The 23,428-nt window shown below is 39.9% G+C and overlaps 1 protein-coding gene across 3 annotated transcripts in view; it reads right to left on the bottom strand.

Annotated features, from left to right (window-relative positions):
• Positions 1 to 6,347: 6,347 nt before the first annotated feature.
• Positions 6,348 to 23,428, bottom strand: part of LOC106091584 (lysosome-associated membrane glycoprotein 1) — a 28,815-nt gene continuing 11,734 nt past the window's right edge. For 2 of the 3 annotated variants that reach the window (XM_059364856.1, XM_059364855.1), the window contains 3 exons: positions 11,485 to 11,838; positions 11,195 to 11,416; positions 6,348 to 7,707 (listed from right to left, as the gene is read on the bottom strand). In XM_059364856.1, coding sequence (XP_059220839.1) covers positions 7,370 to 7,707; positions 11,195 to 11,416; positions 11,485 to 11,838 — 914 coding nt within the window. In that variant the 3' untranslated portion in view covers positions 6,348 to 7,369. The remainder of the gene's footprint in view (positions 7,708 to 11,194; positions 11,417 to 11,484; positions 11,839 to 23,428) is intronic. The other variant, XM_059364857.1, reaches the window with a different exon arrangement.

The raw sequence follows: 23,428 nt of genomic DNA, 5'->3' as shown, positions 1-23,428 counted from the left end.
AAATCGGTCCATAACCTGATATAGCTGCCATATAAACCGATCTTGGGTCTTGACTTCCTGAGCCTCTAGAGGGCGCAATTCTTATCCGATTTGGCTGAAATTTTGGATGACGTATTTTGTTATGACTTCCAACAACTGTATTAAGAATGGTTCAAATCGGTTCATATCCTGATATAGCTGCCATATAAACCGATCTTGGGTCTTGACTTCTTGAGCCTCCAGCGTGCGCAATTCTTATCCGATCACACTGAAATTTTGCACGACGTGTTTTGTTATGATATCCAACAACTGTGCCAAGTATGGTTTAAATCGGTCCATAACCTGATATAGCTGCCATATAAACCGATCTTGGGTCTTGACTTCTTGAGCCTCTAGAGGGCACAATTCTTATCCGATTTGAATGAATTTTTGCACGAAGTATTTCATTATGCTATCCAACAACTGTGCCAAGTATGGTTGAAATCGGTTCATAACCTGATATAGCTGTCATATAAACAGATCTGGGGATTTGACTTCTTGAACTTCTAGAGGGCGCAATTCCTATCCGATTTGGCTGAAATTTTGCATGATGTATTTTATTTTTACTTTCAACAACTGTGTCAAATATGGTTCAAATCGGTTCATAACCTGATATAGCTGCCATATAAACCGATCTGGGATCTTGACTTCTTGACCCCTAGAGGTCGCAATTATTATCCGATATGCCCGAAATTTTGTACGATGGATCCTCTCATGACCATCAACAAACGTGTTTATTATGGTCTGAATCGGTCTATAGCCCGATACAGATCCCATATAAATCGTTCTCTCTATTTTACTTCGTAAGCCCCAATGGGCGCAATTCTTATACGAATTGGCTGAAATTTAACACAGGTCTCCAACATATAATTTAATTGTGGTCCGAACCGGACCATATCTTGATATCGTTTTAATAGCAGAGTAACTCTTTTCTTATATCCTTTTTTGCCTAAGAAGAGATGCCGGGAAAAGAACTCGACAAATGCGGTCCATGGTGGAGGGTATATAAGATTCGGCCCGGCCGAACTTAGCACGCTTTTACTTGTTATCAATAAGCGGATTAGGTAGGGTGTAATTCACACTGCCTGGAACATCGGACATTGTGTCAAGGATAACAGGTTCCGTAGCCGCCACATGACCAGTGCGAAAGCTCCCTTAGCCTCACGGCAGTGGTCGCAGCAATTTATCTAGCCACAATGTACAGCGGCGTAAGATGTATCATTAAATTCAGTGCATCAGATGGTGTCGTCCTCAGTGCGGTTGTAATGCACAAACAAGCCATCCTTTGGATCCAGATTGCTATTGAACAGTAGGTGGACTTTTAAGCGCATGACGCGCGATCCTAACCCCCAACTATTGCCAATGGCTCTCTTGCAGGTGTATAGGGCCATAGCTTGAGCAGATCTTCAGGGCAAGGCTGGCATGGCCCTACATACTGCAGGCATGGAGGGAAGTCAAGGTGGTCTTTATCCCCAAGGCGGGAAGAATAAACCACTGTACGAGGAAGAATTATAGGCCTATTAGTCTGTCATCGTTTTTGCTGAAAACATTGGAAAGACTGATTGACCTGAAGGTAAGAGGGGGACTGATCCCGGAGAACTTCAGTGGGGCACAAGACGCATACCTCAAAAGCAGGTCGGTGGGGACGGCCCTTCGCGAGGTGGTACAGGAGATCGTGATGTCTCTCCGACAGAAGGATTACACTTTCGCTGCCTTCTTAGATATTGAGGGGGCTTTCAATAGTGTGGAGATTGGGGCAATAGTCGCCGCACTGGATCGCACGGGTATTCACCCCTTAATCTCCCAATGGACAAAAAATATGCTTTATTAATGTAAACCTGGGAGATTGTGTGGTCAGAAGGCGGGTGACCAGAGGAACGCCCTAAGGAGGGTTGTTCTCGCCGATACTGTGGAATCTCGTGATTACCGAACACCTGATGGATCTCGGTGGGGACGGCACGACGATTATCGCTTATGCGGACGATGTCGTGCTGCTGGTCCGAGGCAAATTTATGTCGACGATCAACGAGATCATGGAAAGGTCACTGAGGAAGTTTTCGCGATAGGCTACCAGAAATGGGTTGAGGACCAACCCAGGGAAGGCGGAGCTGGTCCTCTTTACGCGTAGATATTAGATTCCTGAGTTCAGACTCCCGCCCTTTGACGGGGTAACCCTGCGGCTTTCGGGCGAGGCGAAGTACCTAAGCATAGTCCTCGATTCGAAAAAAGGGAAAGGAAAGGGAGGAAAGAAGCCGTAAGGTACTGTGCGCTTTTTACTCCTGCAGGAGGATATTTGGTAGGAAGTGGGGGTGACACCCAAGATGATAAATTGGATGTATACGGTCATCGTGATACCAGTTTTGGCCTTTGGAGCATTGGTATGGTGGGACGCCATACCAGTTCGAGAAGGCTATACCAGAGACTGACCTGCGTCGGGATCACAGCGGCGCTGAGATCCGCACCACTGGCAGGCCTTTAGGCAATGTTGGATATGCAGCCCATTGGGGACTATATTCGGAACTGCGCCGCCAGGGTCGCGCTTAGGCTGAGAGAGTTTGGCATGCTGAAGGAGGATGGTTGCGGCCATAGTTCGATTCTGGGTGTTATGGATACGGAGGGTAGACTGAGGATATGGAGGGTAGACCTGGCACCAGTGCCGACTGGAGTGAGGGCATTCGCGATTCGTTTTCCTGAGAGGGACGGATGGTGTACTTGAGGAAGATGAGAACTCGATCTACACAGATGGAGTCAGGGACAGCATGGGGGTCTACTCTGATGCACTCAACGTCGGAATGTCTCTGAGACTGCCGGACGAGTGTACGGTCTTTCAGGCAGAGGTCTGTGCCATTGCAGCAGCCGCAAGAGAAATTCTTGCAAGGGGCTTACCGCCCTCAGAATTTATGTGGACAGTATGGCGGCGCCGAGGATGATGAGGTCGAGATGCGTAGCGAACTATTTGGAATCCCGGCATAGGCTCCGGGCCCTCAATGTGATGCTGACATGAGTTCCTGGGCATGAGGGGATTGCAGGAAATGAGAAGGCGGATGAGTGTGCCAGGAGGGGTTCGTCTGCGCCGGACAGACCAGTCATCGGTCATGCCATTAGTCGAGCTACTGAACACAGTAGATGAGATGGCAAGGGCGGCGTCGATAGATTGTAGCCGGACTGCGAAGGCTCTATGGACGGTCATCGATCGGAGGAGGACGAGGGAGTTTCTCGCGTTCGATAAGAGGTCGATGAGTACTTTGACAGGGGTCATAACCGGACACTGTGCCATAGGCCGCATGGCGTCGCGAACCAGTCTATCAGACACAGCTTGTAATTCAACCGATGATACATCTTCAAGACCTGGGGACTAGAGATGGCAAAATATCGATGGTATTATCGATATTTAATTTTTTGGCTAAATATCGATTGTTATTTTTTTTTTCTATCGATATTTTGAAAAAATTCCGCCATTTGCAAAATTAAAAGAGAAAACAAGTAAAAGCGTGCTAAGTTGGGCCGGGGAGAATCTTGGATTCCACCATGGATTCTGCCAAAAATTTATACAAAATAAATTTAGTTGAACGGCATAATTTTATTCTACCTACCAAACTTCTGTCAAACCAACAAACATAAAAACTAAAAAAACAAAGGATGATCGAGACCGGTTTATATGACAGCTATATCAGGTTATAGACTGATATAGGGATCGTATTTGGCACAGTTGTTGAAAGTCGTAACGGAACACCGCATGCAAAATTTCAGCCAGGTCAAACAAAAATTGCGGTTTGTAAGGACTCAAGAAGTCAAATCCGGGGATCGGTTTATATAGGGGCTACATCAGTTGATAGACCGATTCGGACCGTACTTAACACAGTAATTGGAAGTCATAACGAAACACCACATGCAAAATTTCAGCCAAATCGGACAAAAATTGCAGTTTGTAAGGGCTCAAGAAGTCAAATCGGGATATCGGTTTACATGGGAGCTATATCAAGTTATAGACCAATTTGGACCGTGCAACATGCAAAATTTCAGCCAAAAATTTGCGGCTTGTAAGAGCTCAAAAAGTCAAATCGGGAGATCGGTTTGTATGAGAGCTATATCAGGTTATAGACCGATTTGGACCGTATAAGACACAGTTGTTGGAAGTCTTAACAGAACACTACATGCAAATTTTCAGCCAAATAGGACAAAATTTGCGGCTTGTAAGGGCTCAAAAAGTCAAATCGGGAGATCGGTTGAATGGGAGCTATATCAGTTTATAGACCGATTTGGACCGTAATAGACACAATTGTTGGAAGTCTTAACAGAACACTACATGCAAAATTTCAGCAAATAGGAAATTTGCGACTAGTAAGGGCTCAAAAAGTCAAATCGGGAGATCGCTTTATTTAGGAGCTATATCAGGTTATAGACCGATTTGGGCCATACTTGGCACAGTTGTTGAAAGTCTTAACAGAACACTACATGCAAAATCTCAGCCAAATCGAACAAAAAGTACGGCTTCCAGATGCTCAAGAATTCAAATCGGGAGATCGGTTTATATGGGTGCTATATCTAAATCTCTACCGATATAACCCATTTGCAATCCCCAACTACCTATCTCGATGTTAGGTATTCGACCTCTAGGGAAAAAGTAAACAAATGTAGGAAAATAGTAAAGCAGCAAACAAATTAACCCTCTGCGAAGAGTAACAATCTTGATGCGACGTAGGGACTCAAGCCCTGAATTGGCTGCTAAGAATTTTTGATGTGAGGATACAGGGCTCCCCCTAAAGTTTAACCTACAACAGTCAACTCAAGGGAACCCAAGTTTACCCTGTGACAGGAGTGGAACTGGGAGACTTTCCCCAATTTATGAGGCTAACTCCAAAACTCCCCTGCTTTAGCTGTTAGCACTCCTCTACCATAAAAATATACTCCTAATGTCAAGACATTATCCGGCTACATACTTTTGGACATTCCAAAGTTTTCAAGGGTTTCCGAATGAAAACTTGTAGGTTAAGTTAAGAATGTAGACTTGTAGGTTAAGTGTGACGAGTGATGCCCTTACACTGAGATAGTCAGTAACCTAGAATCCAGAAAACATTCCTCGATTCGGCTGAAAACTACAGTTTCAGCATAGCTATGGTATATGGGCGGCGCAGCGGACTGCCTTCCAAGAATGACTTGGACTATATTCGTATGAAGCATGACTGGTACCTGGCCACCTCGGCGAGTAATTGCATACTTTGCAAGTACTTTTGCAATAAGAGGGACTTTTCGCTACTCTTCTTAGACCAAATATGAAAAAAGATATAAAAACCTATAAACTAAAAACTCGAGAAATGAGGAGAATACACCAACTGTCCGCCTGCCAGCCAAATCGGACCAAAAGTGCGGCTTCCAGATGCTCAAGAATTCAAATCGGGAGATCGGTTTATATTGGTGCTATATCTAAATCTGAACCGATATTGGCCATTTGGAATCCCCAACAACCCACATCGATGTTTAATATTCGACCTCTATCGTGATTTCGACAAACATACATGGCTATGACTAGATTAGTATACCCCCATCCTATGGTGGTGGGTATAAAAATCAACAAAGATAAAAAAATGCAACGCGTGGCTACAACAACAATATGTGGGTCCGCCTCAAAAGTAATGCAAGTAATTTCCAGATGGAGTTTATCCCCAAGATCATACTGGATACAGCCACCGTAGAGCAGAGGGTAGCATATCGGCCTTTGACGTCTGGGTTCGAATGCCGGCGAGAACATCAGAAACAAATCTTCGTTGGTGGTTATCCTAATGATGGCGAAATTTGTGAGATACTATGCCATGTAAAATCTTCTCCTCAAAAAAGATGTCACATTGCGGCACGCCGTTCAGACTCGACTATAAAAGCATCTCTTATCACTGAGCTTTAACTTGAATCTTTAACACCACTCATTGATGTGTGAGACGTTAGCTCCTGCTAAGGAGCAGGAATATGCTAAAGCAAATTTGCATTGTTGTTGTTGTTGTTGTAGCAGTGTGTTGTACACTGAGGCGGCAGCCCTTGCCGATGAAGGACTTCATCGGGTCAATACGTACAACCGGCTGCCATGGGATTGAAATTTGCATTGTATATAGGTTAAGTTTTTAGCCGATACCGGCAACACTTATGCGCCTCGGCATAAGGCGAAAGATAAAATCGTCCGATACATAGACCATTTTCCAGCCACACCCAAAACAAACTTGGTACAGCCTTAAAGAAATGAAGGTTTTTTGTGTTTTTCTTCATCTCCTCACACTTTTCTTTATTTAATTATATTTAATATTATATTTTAATTATCAATTGATTTTATAGACGTATGATTGGTTTTTGGTTTTATTTATTTATTTTATTAAATCGATTTTAAATTAAGGCCAATTTAAAAATTGATATCATTTCTTGTACATGATTAATAATATTAAAATTAAATTTCTATATATATATATTTATATGTAGATGCGTATGTATGCATGTATGGTAGATCATTACAGAAATTTTTAAAATAATTCCACATTACTATTTCCAGCAACCGAAAAAATTTTGTTTTTTTGATAAAAATAACTAAACATTAAATTGAAACAGCAAATTTTCAGATTCTGGTGAAAATTTTTAAAGAAACAAAAAAAAATATTTTTAATTAATACTAAAAGATGATGATAAACATGAGCTAGGAGAATAAAGTAAATTAAAAAAAAATCTATATAAAACAAACAATAATACATCAATAGAAAATAATATTAATAAAAAAGTTAGAATAATGAAAGCAGAAAAATTTTTAAATTATAATAAATTTTGGCTAACCAAAAAGGAGACAGGAAAAAAAAATAAAAATTAAAAAAAAACTTAAAACAAAAAATAAAAAAAAATCTTTTAAACGCAGATTCTAAAAGAAAATTAGCCAGGGAAAATAAAAATTTATTGCATTTTGGAGAATAATCAATGTTTTTGTTTTTAATTTTTTTTTTTAAATTTTTTACTTCTGATTATAACAAAAATTGTTTCATTTCTTAAAACTCTTAGTGATAAATTTGATGTTTGATTACATTTTTCTGGAAGTTTTCAGAATATTCTCCCGTTTTAGCAATGCTTTTGTGAAAGCCAATTAGTCTTTGTTTTATATTTCTTGTTCCTTTTTTTTCTTATCAATGAAATTAAAAATTTTTGAAAATCTAAAGTTACAAATAAAAAAAAATAGAATTTTTGTAAACAGAATCTCATATCAGAATATTCCCTTCTATAAAACCCCTACCCACAAAAGCATTCTCAAATTGTAACTCTCTGCCAAAAAATTCCATTCTAATATAAGATGTTGCTTTTTGCCTATTACTCCTTTGGATGGTGTGGCTTAGAAGCTCATGTAACCACGAGATGAGGAACGGCGACGAGCACACAGATACGAGATCAAAACAATCAAAATTAAAGCTCCCAAAGCAATGCCCACAGCTATAGGGGCCACATCCGAAGTGCCCGAACTGTCACAGTCACGGGCTGCTGAGAATCCTGCCGATTTCGAACTGCGGAAAGCTTCCACCTGAACATCGTGCACTCGAACGGTACCCACAACTTCAGGATCCTCAACTGTTTTAGTTAGGTTGAATACTTGTGGACGGGTGCAATGGTAGGACATCTTGGTGGGAGCACTAAATTCACCCGAACGATGTACCAATTGGATGGTTTGGTTTTCTGCAAAGAAATAGGGAAAAATTAGGCAAATGTAGGAAAAAAAGCAAAAAAAAAAGAAAAACAAGTAAAAAGGCTTTAAGTTCGGCCCAGCCGAACTTTGCATATCCACCACCTCGGGTATATATGTAAACCACCTTTCATTAAAATCTGGTGAAAATTGCATACCTTATATCCCATAGCAGTTATATTGAAATATGATCCGATTTGGACCAAATACTAAAAGGTACAAGTCATTGTTTAATTGTGTATAACAAAATATTGGTCTTTTTAGTAGCTATATCAAAAATAAACCGATCTAAACCATATACAACATGGATGTCGAAATGCCTAACATAAGTCAATGTGTCAAAATTCAGTTAAATCGGATTATAAATGCGCCCTTTTTTGGGGCCAAGACTTTAAATTGAGATATGCGTCTAAATGGCAGCTATATGCAAATCTTGATCGATCTAGACCAATTGCAGAAATATGTGGAGTAGCTTAACGTAACTCTCTGTCCCAAATTTCGGGCCCAAAACATTTAATCGAGAGATTGGTCTAAATGGCATCTATATCCAAATCTGGACCGATCTAAGTGAAATTGAAGAATGATATCGAAGGGCCTAGCACAACTCACAGTCCCAAATCGCGGCGACATCGGACAATAAATACGCTTCTTATGGCCCAAAATCCTAAAACCGAGTGATCGGTCTATATGGCAGCTATATCCAAATATGGACCGATCCGTGCCATAATGCAGAACTATGTCAAGGGACTTAGCTTAACTCACTGTCCCAAATTTCGGCGACAATAGATGCGCCTTTTATGGGCCTAAGACCCTAAATCGGAGGATCGGTCTATATGGCAGCTATATCCAAATCTGGACCGATCTGTGCCAAATTGACGAAGGATGTCCAAGGGCCAAACACAACTTACTGTCTCAAATTTCAGCAAAATCGGATAATAAATGTGGCTTTTATGGGCCTAAGACCCTAAATCGGAGGATCGGTCTATATGGCAGCTATATCGAAATCTGGACCGATCTGAGCCAAATCGACGAAGGATATCGAAGGTTCTACCAAAACCCACTGTCTCAAATTTCAGCAAAATCGGATAATAAATGTGGCTTTTATGGGCCTAAGACCCTAAATCGGAGGATCGGTCTATATGGCAGCTATAGCCAAATCTGGACCGATCTAGGCCAAATTCACGAAGGATGTCCAAGGGTCTAACACAACTCACTGTCCCAAATTTCAGCAAAATCGGATAATAAATGTGGCTTTTATGGTTCTAAGACCCTAAATCGGAGGATCGGTATATATGGCAGCTATATCCAAATCTGGACCGGTCTGAGCCAAATCGACGAAGGATATCGAAGATTCTAACACAACTCGCTGTCTCAAATTTCAGCAAAATCGGATAATAAATGTGGCTTTTATGGGCCTAAGACCCTAAATCGGAGGATCGGTCTATATGGCAGCTATATCCAAATCTGGACCGATCTAGGCGAAATTCACGAAGGATGTCCAAGGGCCAAACACAACTTACTGTCACAAATTTCAGCAAAATCGGATAATAAATGTGGCTTTTATGGGCCTAAGACCCTAAATCGGAGGATCGGTCTATATGGCAGCTATATCCAAATCTGGATCGATCTAAGCGAAATTCACGAAGGATGTCCAAGGGCCTAACACAACTTACTGTCTCAAATTTCAGCAAAATCGGATAATAAATGTGGCTGTTGTGAACCGCATGATTTGGGTATCGGGTCATATCGGAGTAAGGGGGAATGGGAGGACCGAAGATTTGACTGCAAGTGTCAGAGAACTGTCGTCAATAAACTTGATGAATGCAAAACCTTTCAGGACGACGCATTTCGAGTTAGCAATGTGAGCGACGAGTGCCAGCTTCTACAGGTTACGGATAGTGGAGTGCCTCCTGTGTATAAGGAGTAACTGCAACTACAGTCGCGGAAAATCAGCCGAATCGAGAAGAGTCTCAATGAGAGCCCGGGCGGCACCGACTCTTGATGTGATAAGGCGAGTTACTGGCGCCTTGAAATAACCAATGGCCCTAGCGTTCCCGCGGCGATCGGTGCTATGGACCTGAAAAAAGCTTGCTCACCTATAGAGCTTCACGAGGATCGCTACCTCCACACATAAAAATGTGGCCACAAGAGCAACAACAATTCCTATGGTTAGGTATTTTGATGGTACGAAGAGGAGTCTTTCACAGAGATTAAATAGGAACAACTTTGACAGCGGCTGACATCGTGTGTGTCCTACACGATGTCAAGATTATAAGACGTTGGAACATTTCCTATGTTCGTTGTCCCTAATTTCGCCTCCGGAACTTGGGTGAGGATACGATACTAGACTTTAACGAACATAGGATATGGACATCGAGTGTAAGGCATGTGGAGAAGATTATGAGACGTTGGAACATTCTCTATGTCCCTAATTTCGCCTCTGGAACTTAGGTGAGGATACGATATCAGACTTTAACCAACTTAGGATATGGAAAAGAGAACAATTAGTGATTTTGTCAGCTGCACGGATTTCCCGATGTAGATAACTTTTCGATATTTAGAGCGCACAACAAGCCGATTGCTTTCTTCGGTGTGTCTATAGTTTTTGTTGTTGTAGCAATTCGTTGTAGACTGAGGCGGCAGCCCTTGCCAATGAAGGCATCCATCGGGTCAATCCGGTACGTACAACCGGTTGCCATGGGATTGATATCTATAGTGCCATGGGGCGGTTAATAATACGCACCCTCTTCCCCAACCTAACCTCAACAAACCTCTGCTGACTTCCAAATGGCCCTAATCGCAATGGTGATGTGTGTTATTTACAACGACATCCTTCGTTACAGTCCTAAAAAACAAACACTAAGTAGAATAGGACTCAGATAGGTCCGATCTGGTTGTATCTGGCCACTTCACAGCATGTAATGAATGTAGGTTTTGATTAGTCATAGTAAATGGGAGAATGGCCTCGGTGCTAACTGGCTAGTAGCCACTTGGAAATCACGCAAGACTTAGCAAATTTGATTACAAAGACCAAATAATTGCAAATGCAAATTTGCCCATGAGGAACAGGGCCAAACTTCTCACATATCAATGAGTGCTGTCCGATTCAAATTTAAGCTCAGTGATAATGTCGCCAGCATTAGGAGGGGATAACCACCACTAAACAAATTTTTTCTGGTGTTCTCGCCAGGATTCGCACCCAGGCTTTGAGCGTCATAGGCGGACATGATAACCTCTGCGCTTCGATGGCCTCCAGCTGCCACAAAGAGATATTTTAACACCGTCTTTGTTCCTGTCCGGCAGAAATACAACGTTAACTTAGGGATTATTATCCTTTGGTCTGAACTTTAAAACATTGTGATAGTTATATAGGTATATGGTACATAGTCCGCTCTGCCCGACCTTTGACTTTCCTTACTAGTTTTCTATTCTTGGCCAAGTTTATCTTTAATTTTTCCCTTTTAATCTGCAAATACTCACCCTTAGCATTTGGGAAATCAGCACTCAACAATGGCAATGTGAACATAATCATGGTCATATTGGCGGTGGTCTTGACACGATCGAATTGCATGAGCATTATATGTTGGGCCTTATCAGGTCCCCAATTAATTTGCAAAAATTGTGTGGTATTCATTTCACAATGTTGATCATCAACTACGGCATTCTTGGGTATGTTGTAAAGACCACGGGCAATTTTGTTATCTGTGGAAATATGAGAACATGTGATAAAAAATCCAATTTTCTACAAGTGATGCTTCATTACGACTTACCTTTGGTTTCGTAGGTAAAGTTCAATTGGGCGGCCATTTTTACCATAATGCAGGAGGAATTCCATGTTACAATATCGGGCTCTGGGAAGGGTTTAGGTGCTGGGGTAGTTGTGATAGGAGCAGACGTTGTACTACTAGTAGTAGTAGGAGTTGTGGTAGGAGCTGGAGTTGTGGTAGGAGCTGGAGTTGTAGTTGTCGTTGTGGTTGTGGTGGTAGTAGTAGTGCTGGTTGTGGGTGTAGTTGTTGATGGTGTTGTAGTGGAGGTGGTGATCGTTGTTTTATGTTTTTCAGGTAAAAGGGGCTCTACGCTCGAGGGCAATTCGGCTTGACTCAAATTAACACTGATTTGAGCTGCTAAAAATAGAAAAAGGAAAATAGAGATTAATAACTTATAGGATCTTCATTTTAGGGAGTTAGTTGTACTTCTACTTCGGTATCTCTACCGAAGGTAACGATTTGGTTGGAATGTAAGAACTTAAGCCTTAAAAATGATTGCTTGGAAAAATGATTGTGGGAGGCTAACGGTTATCGAGTTCCGCCTATAACGACGAACAACACAAGGCGACCATAGGTTACCCCGTTAGAAGTAATGACAACAAATAGGTATTCGTGGGAAAGAAATCTAACCTACTGTGACCAATTTTCTTTGAGGCTGATTCTCCTCGCCTAAGCCGAAGTTGAGGAACGCGGCCAAGAAAGAACATACCTCCACGATCTGAGGAATCTATAAATTCGGAGTATGGGATGGTATCTACCAAGAAATCTAACAAGAGGGTAGGCGAGACATTAGAAGAGGTCCTGGACCAATTAAAGTAGTTCTGATACCAACCGAGGCAGGGGGAACGAAATCTGGGTATGAACCTGGGTATGGCGAAACATTAGAAGAGGCATTGGACCATTTAAAGTAGTTCCGATACCAACCGAGGCAGGGGGAACGAAATCTGGGCATGGACCTGAATATACCAGGATCACGGCAAATAAGACACCTGTCTCGACCTGGTAAAGTCCCCTACGACTTTGCGAGGGACCTTCTACTTGACGGCAAAGTTGCTTCACTTTCGAAAAATCGCTGTTAAAAAAGAATAGATGAAGAGGGTCATGAGGCGGCGAAAAGGAGACAGAATAAGGCACCGGTAAAGCAATATTGATTGATAACATCCTAACTGGAAAAAAGTTGGGAGCAAGAAATTCAAGAAAGCTTCATATGGAGTAGCTGCAACGGCAGCCGCGTACAATCAGCGGTATCAAGCGGAGTCTCAGTGAGAGGCCGGATGGCACAAGCTCTTGCACAAATACTCAGTTCATATGATTCTCAATATGACAAGGCAAGTTAGTGGCGCCTTTAAATAACCAATAGCCACCCTGTCCCCGCGGCGATCTGTCCTTTGGACCGGAACGAGGCACAATTTTGGTTCAATCTTAACAAAAGTATGAGAGAGGTTTCATTTGCCGTCCCAGTATGTGCGCAAAATTTCATCAAAATCGGTTCAAATGTCGATATAGCCTCCATATATATTTTTCATCCGATATGGACTGTAGTCGGCAGAATACAAGTTCGATTTCTAAAAAATTTAGCGTGAGGAGTTATATTTGAAGTCCCAATACAAGTGCAAAATTTCGTAAAAGCTCCCACATATCCTATATGGACTTTTAAGGGTGCAGTAGGCACAATTTTGGTCCGATTTCTAAAAAATTTTGTATGATGTGTTTTATTTGACAAAATAAATTTAGTTGAAGGGCATAATTTTAATCTACATACCAAACTTTTGTCAAACCAGCAAAAATTAAAGCTTCTAGGAACCGAAGCAAAGATGATCGAGAACCAAAGATGATCAAGTTATAGACCGATTTGAACCATAATTGGCACAGTTATGTAAAGCCTTAACAGAACACTACAGGCATAATTTCAGACAAATCAGACAAAAATTGCGGCTTGTAAGGGCTCTAGAAGTCAAATTGAGAGATCGGTTTATAAGGGGGTTATGTCAGTTTGGCAAATTGTTGAAAGTCATAATAGAACACTACATCCTCAATTTCAACCAAATCGGATCAAAATTGCGGCTTGTAAGGGGTAAAGAAATCAAATCGGGATATCGGTCTATATGGGAACAAAAATTGCGCCTTCCAGGGGCCCAAGAAATCAAATAGGTCCCCAAAATCTCAAGCGGCTATCTTTACGCGTTCGACCGCTATCGTGATTCGACAGACTGACGGACGTACATGGCTAGATCAACTCAGAACGTCGAGTCGATCAAGAACATATAAACTTTATGGGGCCTTAGACGAAAATTCCGAGGTGTTACAAACGGAATGACTAGATAAGTATACCCCCATCCTATGGTGGTGGGTATAAAGTTCTATTCGATATTTCAATAGGTATGCTAAATTAAAGTCTGACTAGATTTATGCACAGGTGGTATGTATTAAAAGTAGTACGTATACTCGGTGGTATAGGTTATAATTTAGTCGGCTCCGCTCGACTTTTGCCTTTCCTTACTGGTTTCATTATACTGCCGTGAACCATACAGTGGTGGAACACTATCGGTATTTTTCTTCTTTCTCCTTTTTCTTTTTCTTCCTTCCTTTTATACCCACCACCGTAGGATAGGGAGTATATTCATTAAGTCATTCCGTTTGCAATACATCGAAATATCAATTTCGGACCCTACAAAGTATATATATTTCGGATCGTCGTAAAATTCTAAGACGGTTTAACGATGTCCCTGTGTCGGCCCGTCCGTCTATGGTAATCACTCTACAGCCTTCAAAAATTGAGATATTAAGCTGAAATTTGGCACAGATACGTATTTTTGATGCACACTGGTTAAGTTCTTGAACGGGCCAGATCGGACCATATTTGGATATAGCTGCTATATAGACCGATTTTCCGTAAAGGGTCTAATGCCCATAAAAACTTTATTGTTCATCCGATTTTGCTGAAACAGTGAGTAGTTTAAGGCTTCCCGACAACTGACCCAAATATGGTTCAGATCGGACTACATTAAGATATGGATGCCATATAAACCGATCTGCCGATAAGGGGTGTGAAGCCAATAAAAGCTTTATTTATTACCCGATTTCGCTGAAATTTGAAACAGTGAGTAGGTTAAGACGTCCCAACATCCGACCTTAATATGGTTCTGATCGGACTATATTTAGAAATGGATGCCATATAGACCGATCTGCCGATAAGGGGACTAAAGCCCATAAAAGTTTTAGTTACTACCCGATTTCGCTGAAATTTTGAAGAGTGAGTAGGTTAAAACCTCCCAATATCCGACATTAAGATGGTTCAGATTATTATTATCAGGTTTATAATTGGATATATCTGCCAAAAAGACCAATATTTTGTTCTACAAAATTTAATAGTGCTTAAGTTATCCAGTTTTCACCGGATTGTAACGAAATGGGGTTTACATGTATACCCGAGGTGGTGGGTATCCAAAGTTCGGCCCGGCTGAACTTAATGCCTTTTTATTATTTGTTTTCTTTTTCATGATCATCTTCTCCCTCTTCTCTTTTTTCTTCCCCTTCTACTCTTCTTCTTCTATTCTTTTCATTCTACTCTAATTCTACTCCTCTCCTTTTACTCTTCTCCTATTACTCTTCTGCTTCTACTCTTCTGCTTCTACTCTTCTGCTTCTACTCTTCTGCTTCTACTCTTCTGCTTCTACTCTTCTGCTTCTACACTTTTCTCCTCGTTCTACTCTTCTCCTCTCTCTCTCTCTTCTCCTTCTACTCTTCTCCTTCTTCTTTTCTCCTTCTATTATTCTCCTACTACTCTTCTATTTCTACTTCTCTGCTTCTCCTTCTACCTTTCTCTTCTTCTTCTCTTACTCTTCATTTCTCTTTCTACTCTTCTGCTCTTACTCTTCACTTCTCTTTCTACTCTTCTGATCTACTCTTCTCCTTTCACTCTTTTCCTCTTATTCTTCTCCTTTTACTCTTCTCCTTTTACTATCTCCTTTTACTCTTCTCCTTCTACTCTTCTCCTTCTTCTCTTCTCCTTCCACTCTTCTCATTCTACTCTTCTCTTTCTACTCTTTTCCTCTTATGCTTCTCCTTTTACTCTTCTCCTTTTACCATCTCCTTTTACTCTTCTCGTTCTACTCTTCTCCTTCCTCTTTCTACTCTTCTCCTTCTTCTCTTCCCCTTCTCCTCTTCTCCTTCTACTCTTCTCCTTCTACTCTTCTCCTTCTACTCTTCTCCTTCTACTCTTCTCCTTCTACTCTTCTCCTTCTACTCTTCTCCTTCTACTCTTCTCCTTCTACTCTTCTCCTTCTACTCTTCTCCTTCTACTCTTCTCCTTCTACACTTCTCCTTCTACTCTTCTCCTTCTACTCTTCTCTTTCTTCATTTCCTTCTCCTTTTCCTCTTTTCCTCTTATTCTTCTCCTTTTACTCTTCTCCTTCTACTTTTCTGCTTTTGCTCTTCTCCTTTTACTCTTCTCCTTATACTCTTCTTCTATTCTCTAGAACGAACCTTTGTGTTCTAGGTCTCCGAGTGGAGCGGCTAACGATTGAGATTGCTAGACAAGTGGACTTTAACCTAACCTAACCTTTCACTGAATTTGAAGTGGAAATTATCAGGAACTTTGAAAAAACTGTAAAACAAGTCACAAAGTCAGCAAATAACCCATAACCGAGATGCAAACATCAGCTTCATGATGGTGAGCAGTAAGCTGTTAAATAAGATATTGGTTGCAACCAGTGTTGCCACCCAAGAAAATTATTTCATACCAAAATTTAAGAAAAATCCTACCAATTCTGTTCAAAACCTACTAAATGTCCTACTAGCAAAAATGCTTTATATTGGGTTGCCCAAAAAGTAATTGCGGATTTTTTAAAAGAAAGTAAATGCATTTTTAATAAACCTTAGAATGAACTTTAATCAAATATACTTTTTTTACACTTTTTTTCTAAAGCAAGCTAAAAGTTACAGTTGATAACTGACAGAAGAAAGAATGCAATTACAGAGTCACAAGCTGTGAAAAAATTTGTCAACGCCGACTATATGAAAAATCCGCAATTACTTTTTGGGCAACCCAATATGTTTTTATATAGCGAAGAGTTCGACATTTTGCCATTCCATTTGGAACATGTCAAAGGACACATTTTCAACGTAATAAAGTACTAGATCGTCGTTATATAGACGATCTAGGCACGTCAGCCTAAAGTTCAAAGATGGCCTGTATCTTAATATAGCACCTTTAATACCGATCTACCGATAAGAAATCTTGATTTCTTAAAATCGTATTTTTGCCCCGACAAGAAGTGAATAAATTTTGAGTTATTCCTGTCGATTTTTTTCAACAATAACTTTGTTTTTTATGTATTGAGGTCAGCCTGCCAACCTACCAAGAGGATAAAAACCTAACAGTTTTGGTAGGAACCTACTAAAAACGGCAACACTGGTTGAAACACTTCCAACAAATGAATAGATACTGGCGTCAATATATCATAAGGGGTAGCTAATGTATGGACGTCAGTCCAACACACTTAGTATAGCAGTGAATTAAATTAGTATAGACGATTACAAAGTGGTATATACTAACACTACTCCTGAGAAATGATCATTTCAATCTACTGTTTTTGCTTTAGCTTTTCGTTTATTAAAGACTACTCATATATGACTAACTGAAGGTTATTTTTAAATAATGATTAATACATTGCTTTCCTCTCTCCCTCTCAATCTTACTCTTTTCGCAATATGTATTTATTCCGAACGATGCCAACAAAAGGGTTAAAAATTAAATGAATCTTCAAAAGAAAGTCATTTTAGCATTCAGCAACAAGGAAAAGCTTGTGATAAGAAATTTTGATTTCGTCATATACATACATATATACTCGTAAATGAATTTTATCTTTGGAAGTTATATGAAGCCATTAACTCCCTTCTTTGTTTAAAAAGCAAAACGATCGCTCGGGTATACCATAGAACAAAGGCATAGAGCCAAAATCAAATAAATGGACTGAAGTTGCGTTTTTTGTTTGTCATCAAAAACTCGCATGCATACAGCAATAGTTGTTTTTCATTTGTTTGCTTTTTTTTATCAAAAATGAGTCAGTAATCCACCAAATACCACAGCTACTGCCCCCTCATATGAGTCTCCCGCCCTTTGAACGCCGATAATTTTGATGAGACATATAATTTCAAGCTTTATTTAAATAGACATAAACAAAAAAGGTCCAACAATTTGCCAACTGCTTGCCAAGTATAATAAAAAACCTTAAATTTTTTTATAATTGTAACGAAACGAAAACAAAAAAATTATTCAATACAAAAAAGTTGACTCAAACTACAAGGTATACAAGGCTATTGTTCAAAACCAAACAATTTTATTGTTATTATTACCGATTTAATATTAATTTCCAATCACAATTTTAAGGATTTAGGGTAAAAACGTAAGACCTACGGGCAAAGGCCCTAAACACTTTAAAAATATACTCATATCCTTGAATTGGAATAGCTTTTGATTAGAAATTCCACAGACGACTATATACGGCTGTCTATCTTTTTGTCATCCGCCTATCTATTTAGTTATTCATAGCTGTTACTTTGTCCGCCCCTCACTTTTATTGTTGTCTTTTACTCAATATGCTGTTGGCCAAGACTGCCATTATGTATCTAGATCTAGGAACTTTTAAACTTCCAGAGGCCGAATTGCCACATACGTGAACGAGTAAAACCGTTCGAAATCACTCTATTGTGAATTATGTATTTCTCTATTGATAGATAATTTTTTGATATTTAAGAATGCAAAAATGTGTATAAGAGTGGTATAATATTCATTAAGTACGATATAAAATGTCATTCGATACGAAAGCGCTCTCGATCACATATGCGGTAATTCGGCCCCAGATCACATAGTCTTATGGTTTTCAGTTAATTGGTCTTGGATGTACTGGTGAACGACCAGGCAACGTATATATGGTCTGTAAATACTGACATATTATCATTCACCCCAGCCTAAAGGGGATAGAGGTGACAGCTTAAGCACTTCTAGGGTTGCCATATGTTTTTCATATATGAGTGGCGCATATAAGAAATATGAGTAAACTACATCTTATTGTGAATGAAAAATAATAAAAAGGCAACAAGAGGAATAAATTGCTATGCCACACACAGGTGTTGTAGGGTATTCTGAGAGGTTTTAACTTGGCAAAATCCAGGCCCATCTTTGTTCCTCCCTTATCCCAATTATAAAAACTGATTTCCCCGTGGTGTAACCCAAGGCGCTGTGCTAGTTGTTGTTGTAGTAGCAGTGTGTGGTATACGGAGGAGGCAGCCCTTGCCGATGAAGGAATTTATCGGGTCAATCCGGTACATACTCGCCCTTGCAGAAAATACCAAATACTGTGAAAAACCATAAAAGAGAAAAACGGTTTCCCCCTAATATTGACACCAAATTAAGGACCATGATTTGTGAATCTGCACCTCGAATATCCAAAATCTATTTATTTCAATGATACTATACCGACATTACCGCCTTACAATAAAATGCGAATGATAACCTATTGCCCACTTTATGAAAAATCTCTACTTAGGTATCAAAAGCCCAAAAGCCTCCCATCCAGGAACTAATGCTACGACCAGATGTTTTGTGATGCGGCATACAGTGCAACACTGCAGTCAATAACAACGTGTCAGGCGAGGTAAGATCTATTCCGCAGAAAGAAAAAAAGAATTGACAAAGGGTGAGTATAAACAAATCGAAATGTTCAGGAATCAGCAAGCCCACAAATTCTACCAAAGATTAAACATCAAATCGATGACTTTGGTACAGGCACACCGTCTAGAAACATGCATTAATATATAGAAAAATTTTCCCAGCTGCTCATATCCGATAATGGCGTCGATAAGGACACCGCAGAACCAATTCCTGATGATGGTATAGAATATATACCGCTTGGTCAGAATGAGGTCAAGAAGTAGTAAACCTTCTAAAGAACAACAAGGCGGCAGGAGAGGATTGGTTGCTTGCTGAACTATTTATCTAAGACTGAAGGCAACGTGCTGAAGAGACGCAACAACTTGACTACGACTTCTGGCTAGAAGAACGCAAACCCCCCATGATTGGAAACGGCATACCATGTCCCGTACACAAGAAAGGAAAAATGACGGTATGTGCCAACTGCATAGGAATAAGTCCCATGGCATATCAGATGCTTACGAGCATGGTTAGGTAAGAGTGGCGGTCCTTTACAGACTCACTTCGCGCTCTGCTTTCGAGCATACTGTGTGAGGGATTCAATTGAATGATATAATTAGGCCTTATCAATGTGTCTTTAGACCTGGTAAATCCGCCACAAAGTACAGGTCGCAATTTTTGTCCCTGTTATGTAGATCGTTTGGGATTTGGGATTGGGAACTTCTTGAGCCTCTACAGGGCGCAACTCTTATCCAATTTGGCTGAAATTTTGTACGAGGTGCTTTTCTATGACTTCCAACAACTGCGCTAAGTATGGTCCAAATCAGTTCATAACCTGATATAGTTATCATATAAACCGATTTAGCCTCTAAAGGGCGCAATTATTATTAGACTTTGCTGAAAATTAGCATAAAGTTTTTTTTTTTTTTAAGTTGCAATTCCTTTGCAAATATGGTCTGAATCAGTCATAACCTGATATAGGTACCATATAAACCGACCTTGGGTCTTGACTTCTTGAGCATCTAGCGGAGTTATGGAAGTCAAACGAAACACGTCATGCAAAATTTCAGCCAAATCGGATAGGTTATGCTTCCTCTAGAGGCTCAAGAAGTCTAATCGGGAGATTGTTTTATATGGCGGCTATATCAGGTTATGGACTGATTAAGACTAAACTTGGCACAGTCAGAGCACTTCATGCAAAATTTCAGCCAGATCGGACAAAAATTGCGGCTTACAGGGGTTCAAGAAGTCAAATCAGGAGATCCGTTTATATGGGAGCTATATCAGGTTATAAACCGATTCGGACCGTACTTGGCGCAGTAGTTGGAAGTCATAACGAAACACTACACGAAAAACTTCAGCCAAATCGGACAAAAATTGAGGCTTGTAGGGACTAAAGAAGTCAAATCGGGAGATTGGTTTATGTGGGAGCTATATCAGATTATAGATTGAATTGGACCGTATTTGGCACAGTTGTTGAAAGTCATAACAAAACACTTCATGCTCAATTTTAGCCAAATCGGACAAAAATTGCGGCTTCCAGGAGCCCAAGAAGTCATATCGGTAAATCGGTTTACATGGGAGCTGATATCAGATAATCGACTGATTTGGACCGTACTAGGCACAGTTGTTGAATGTCATAACGGAACATCACACACAAAATTCCAGCCAAATCGGACAAAAATTGCGGCTTCCAGGGGCTCAAGAAGCCATATCAGGAGATCGGTTTACATGGGAGCTATATCAGGTAATAGACTGATTTGGACCGTACCGTACTAAATGCAAAATTTTAGCCAAATCGGACAAAAATTGCGGCTTGTAAGGGCTCAAAATCAAATCGGCCTGATCGGTTTATTCGGACCGTACTTGGCACAGTAGTAGGAAGCCTTAACATACCACTACATGCAAAATTGCGGCTTCCAGGGGCTCAAGAAGTTAAATCGTGAAATCGTTGTTGTTGTTGTTGTAGCAGTGTATTGTAAACCGAGGCGGCAGCCCTTGCCGATGAAGGATGCCATCGGGTCAATCCGGTACGTACAACCGGCTGCCATGGGATTGGAAATCGTGAATTCATATTAAATATCTGTGCAAAATGCTTCAAGCGGCTAACTTAACGCATTCGGACGGACGGGCATGGCTCAGAACGTCGAGACGATCAAGAATATATATACCTTATGAGGATTATATACTCTAAAGGATTCCTTTATGCCTCCCGGAATTGCTGTTAAGTTTCATAGAAATAGATTCATATTTAGATTTAGCTTTAATATATATATGTATCAGACTATTTTCAATTTTAGAGCCTTTGTCAGCGTATTTCTTAACAGATTTTCCCTAAATGTCCTTTTCTGGGTGCCGATTTTGTTTAAAATCTGTTATGATTTAGATATAGCCCCCCATATATTATCGTCCGATTTTGACTAATAATCCAATGATTTGGTCATTAGTTAACCGATCCCGAAAAAAAAAATCTCAATTAGGCTCTCCCCCCTACTCCTATTAACAAAGGTAGCGGTGTTACCAATATTAAGTGTTATTGGGTCCTTTGTATTCATGAGTTCAGAGGGCCAGGCCCCGCTTATTAAAGTTGGGTATGGTGGTATAGGGTATCAAAATTCCGGCTTCGCCGGACTTTGGCCTATCCTTGCTTGTTTATATCTGTTTCGATTGATTTTTTATTTTTGTACTTTAATTTTTTTTTGTTTTAATTCCAAGTTTTAGCATTAAGTTCTACGCGATAAATGAAATAGTGCATAGCCAATTAGTCATGTCAATAGCAAAACAAAATACAATTACATACAAACATTTAATATTTCTCATGACTAGCTATTGTGGAATGAAAATGAAGCAGCATTCTAATATCCACCATTATAAATAATAGCGGCTGAGAAAGCTTTCTCTTGAGAAGAAAAAAAAACTGAGCTCCTACTAATGCAAATTCTGTGAATTTAATTCATAATTTTCATTTCAGCTTGATGAACTACAAACTAGGAAAAATCTAACATTATAAAATGCATATTTGTGCCTGTGGTATTGCCCTATATATAAGCAGAACTCGTTACTGTTTTTTTGTTTATTTCTAATCACGCAGTTGTCTTAATCAACAATTATTGTTTTTCAATTCCATGCCCCCAACCCGCATATGATAGGAACAATAAAAAAAAAACAAATCTTATATGAGTATTAGATTTAGAAGCGATAAACTTATCTTATCAAAGTTAGATGTTTAAGAGTGAGTTCTTTACAAAGCGATGGATGAATGGATTTGGCTATATAGCACCTTTAATAAAGAGCTACTAAAAATGCCTTTTAAAAGACATTTTTTAAAAATGAATTAAAGATAACAATGAAAAACACGACAAAGAGTATATAAATAAACAGTTGACGCGTTTAAATAAACTACCATTATTTTGGGCTAATTGAGTATACCATGGCCTTAGCTTTGAGAAAATTCAACAATTATTTTTTTAATTAGATATATACATATCTATTGGGTGGCCCAAAAAGTAATTGCGGATTTTTTAAAAGAAAGTAAATGCATTTTTAATAAAACTTAGAATGAACTTTAATCAAATATACTTTATTTACATTTTTTTTTCTAAAGCAAGCTAAAAATAGTAGCTGATAACTGACAGAAGAAAGAATGCAATTACAGAGTCACAAGCTGTGAAAAAATTTGTCAACGCCGACTATATGAAAAATCCGCAATTGCTTTTTGGGCAACCCAATATATAATGATGATGGTATAGTATGTTTACCTCCTAGACAGATTGAGGTCCAAGTAGCTGTAACCCGACAGAAGAACAACAAGGCAGCAGGAACCGACAGATTACCCGCAGAACTATTTAAGACCGGAGGCGAAACGCTGATTAAGCGTATGCATCAGCTTGTCTACGCAATCGGGCTACAAGAACGCATACTCGATGATTGCAACCTCAGTATACTATGTCCCATACACAAGAAAGGAGACAATAAGGAATGTGCCAACTACAGAGGGATACGTCTCTTCCCCATCGCCTACTAGATACTCTCGAGCGTACTGTGTGAAAGATTAAAACCTAAAGATAATGAGATAATTGGGCCCTATCAATGCGGATTGAGACCTGGTAAATTCACCATAGTATGAATATCTGGTCTATGAAAGATTTACCAGATCTAAAGCCGCATTGATAGGGCCCAATTATCTCATTGACTGTAGATTTTAATCTTTCACACAATACGCTCGAGAGTATCTTGTATGCGATGAGGAGGGCCCAATTATCTCATTGACTGTAGATTTTAATCCTTCACACA

Source organism: Stomoxys calcitrans, chromosome 3 (genome assembly GCF_963082655.1).
Source record: "Stomoxys calcitrans chromosome 3, idStoCalc2.1, whole genome shotgun sequence".
Lineage (NCBI taxonomy): Eukaryota > Metazoa > Arthropoda > Insecta > Diptera > Muscidae > Stomoxys > Stomoxys calcitrans.
This window is presented reverse-complemented; position numbering and strand designations above follow the sequence as displayed.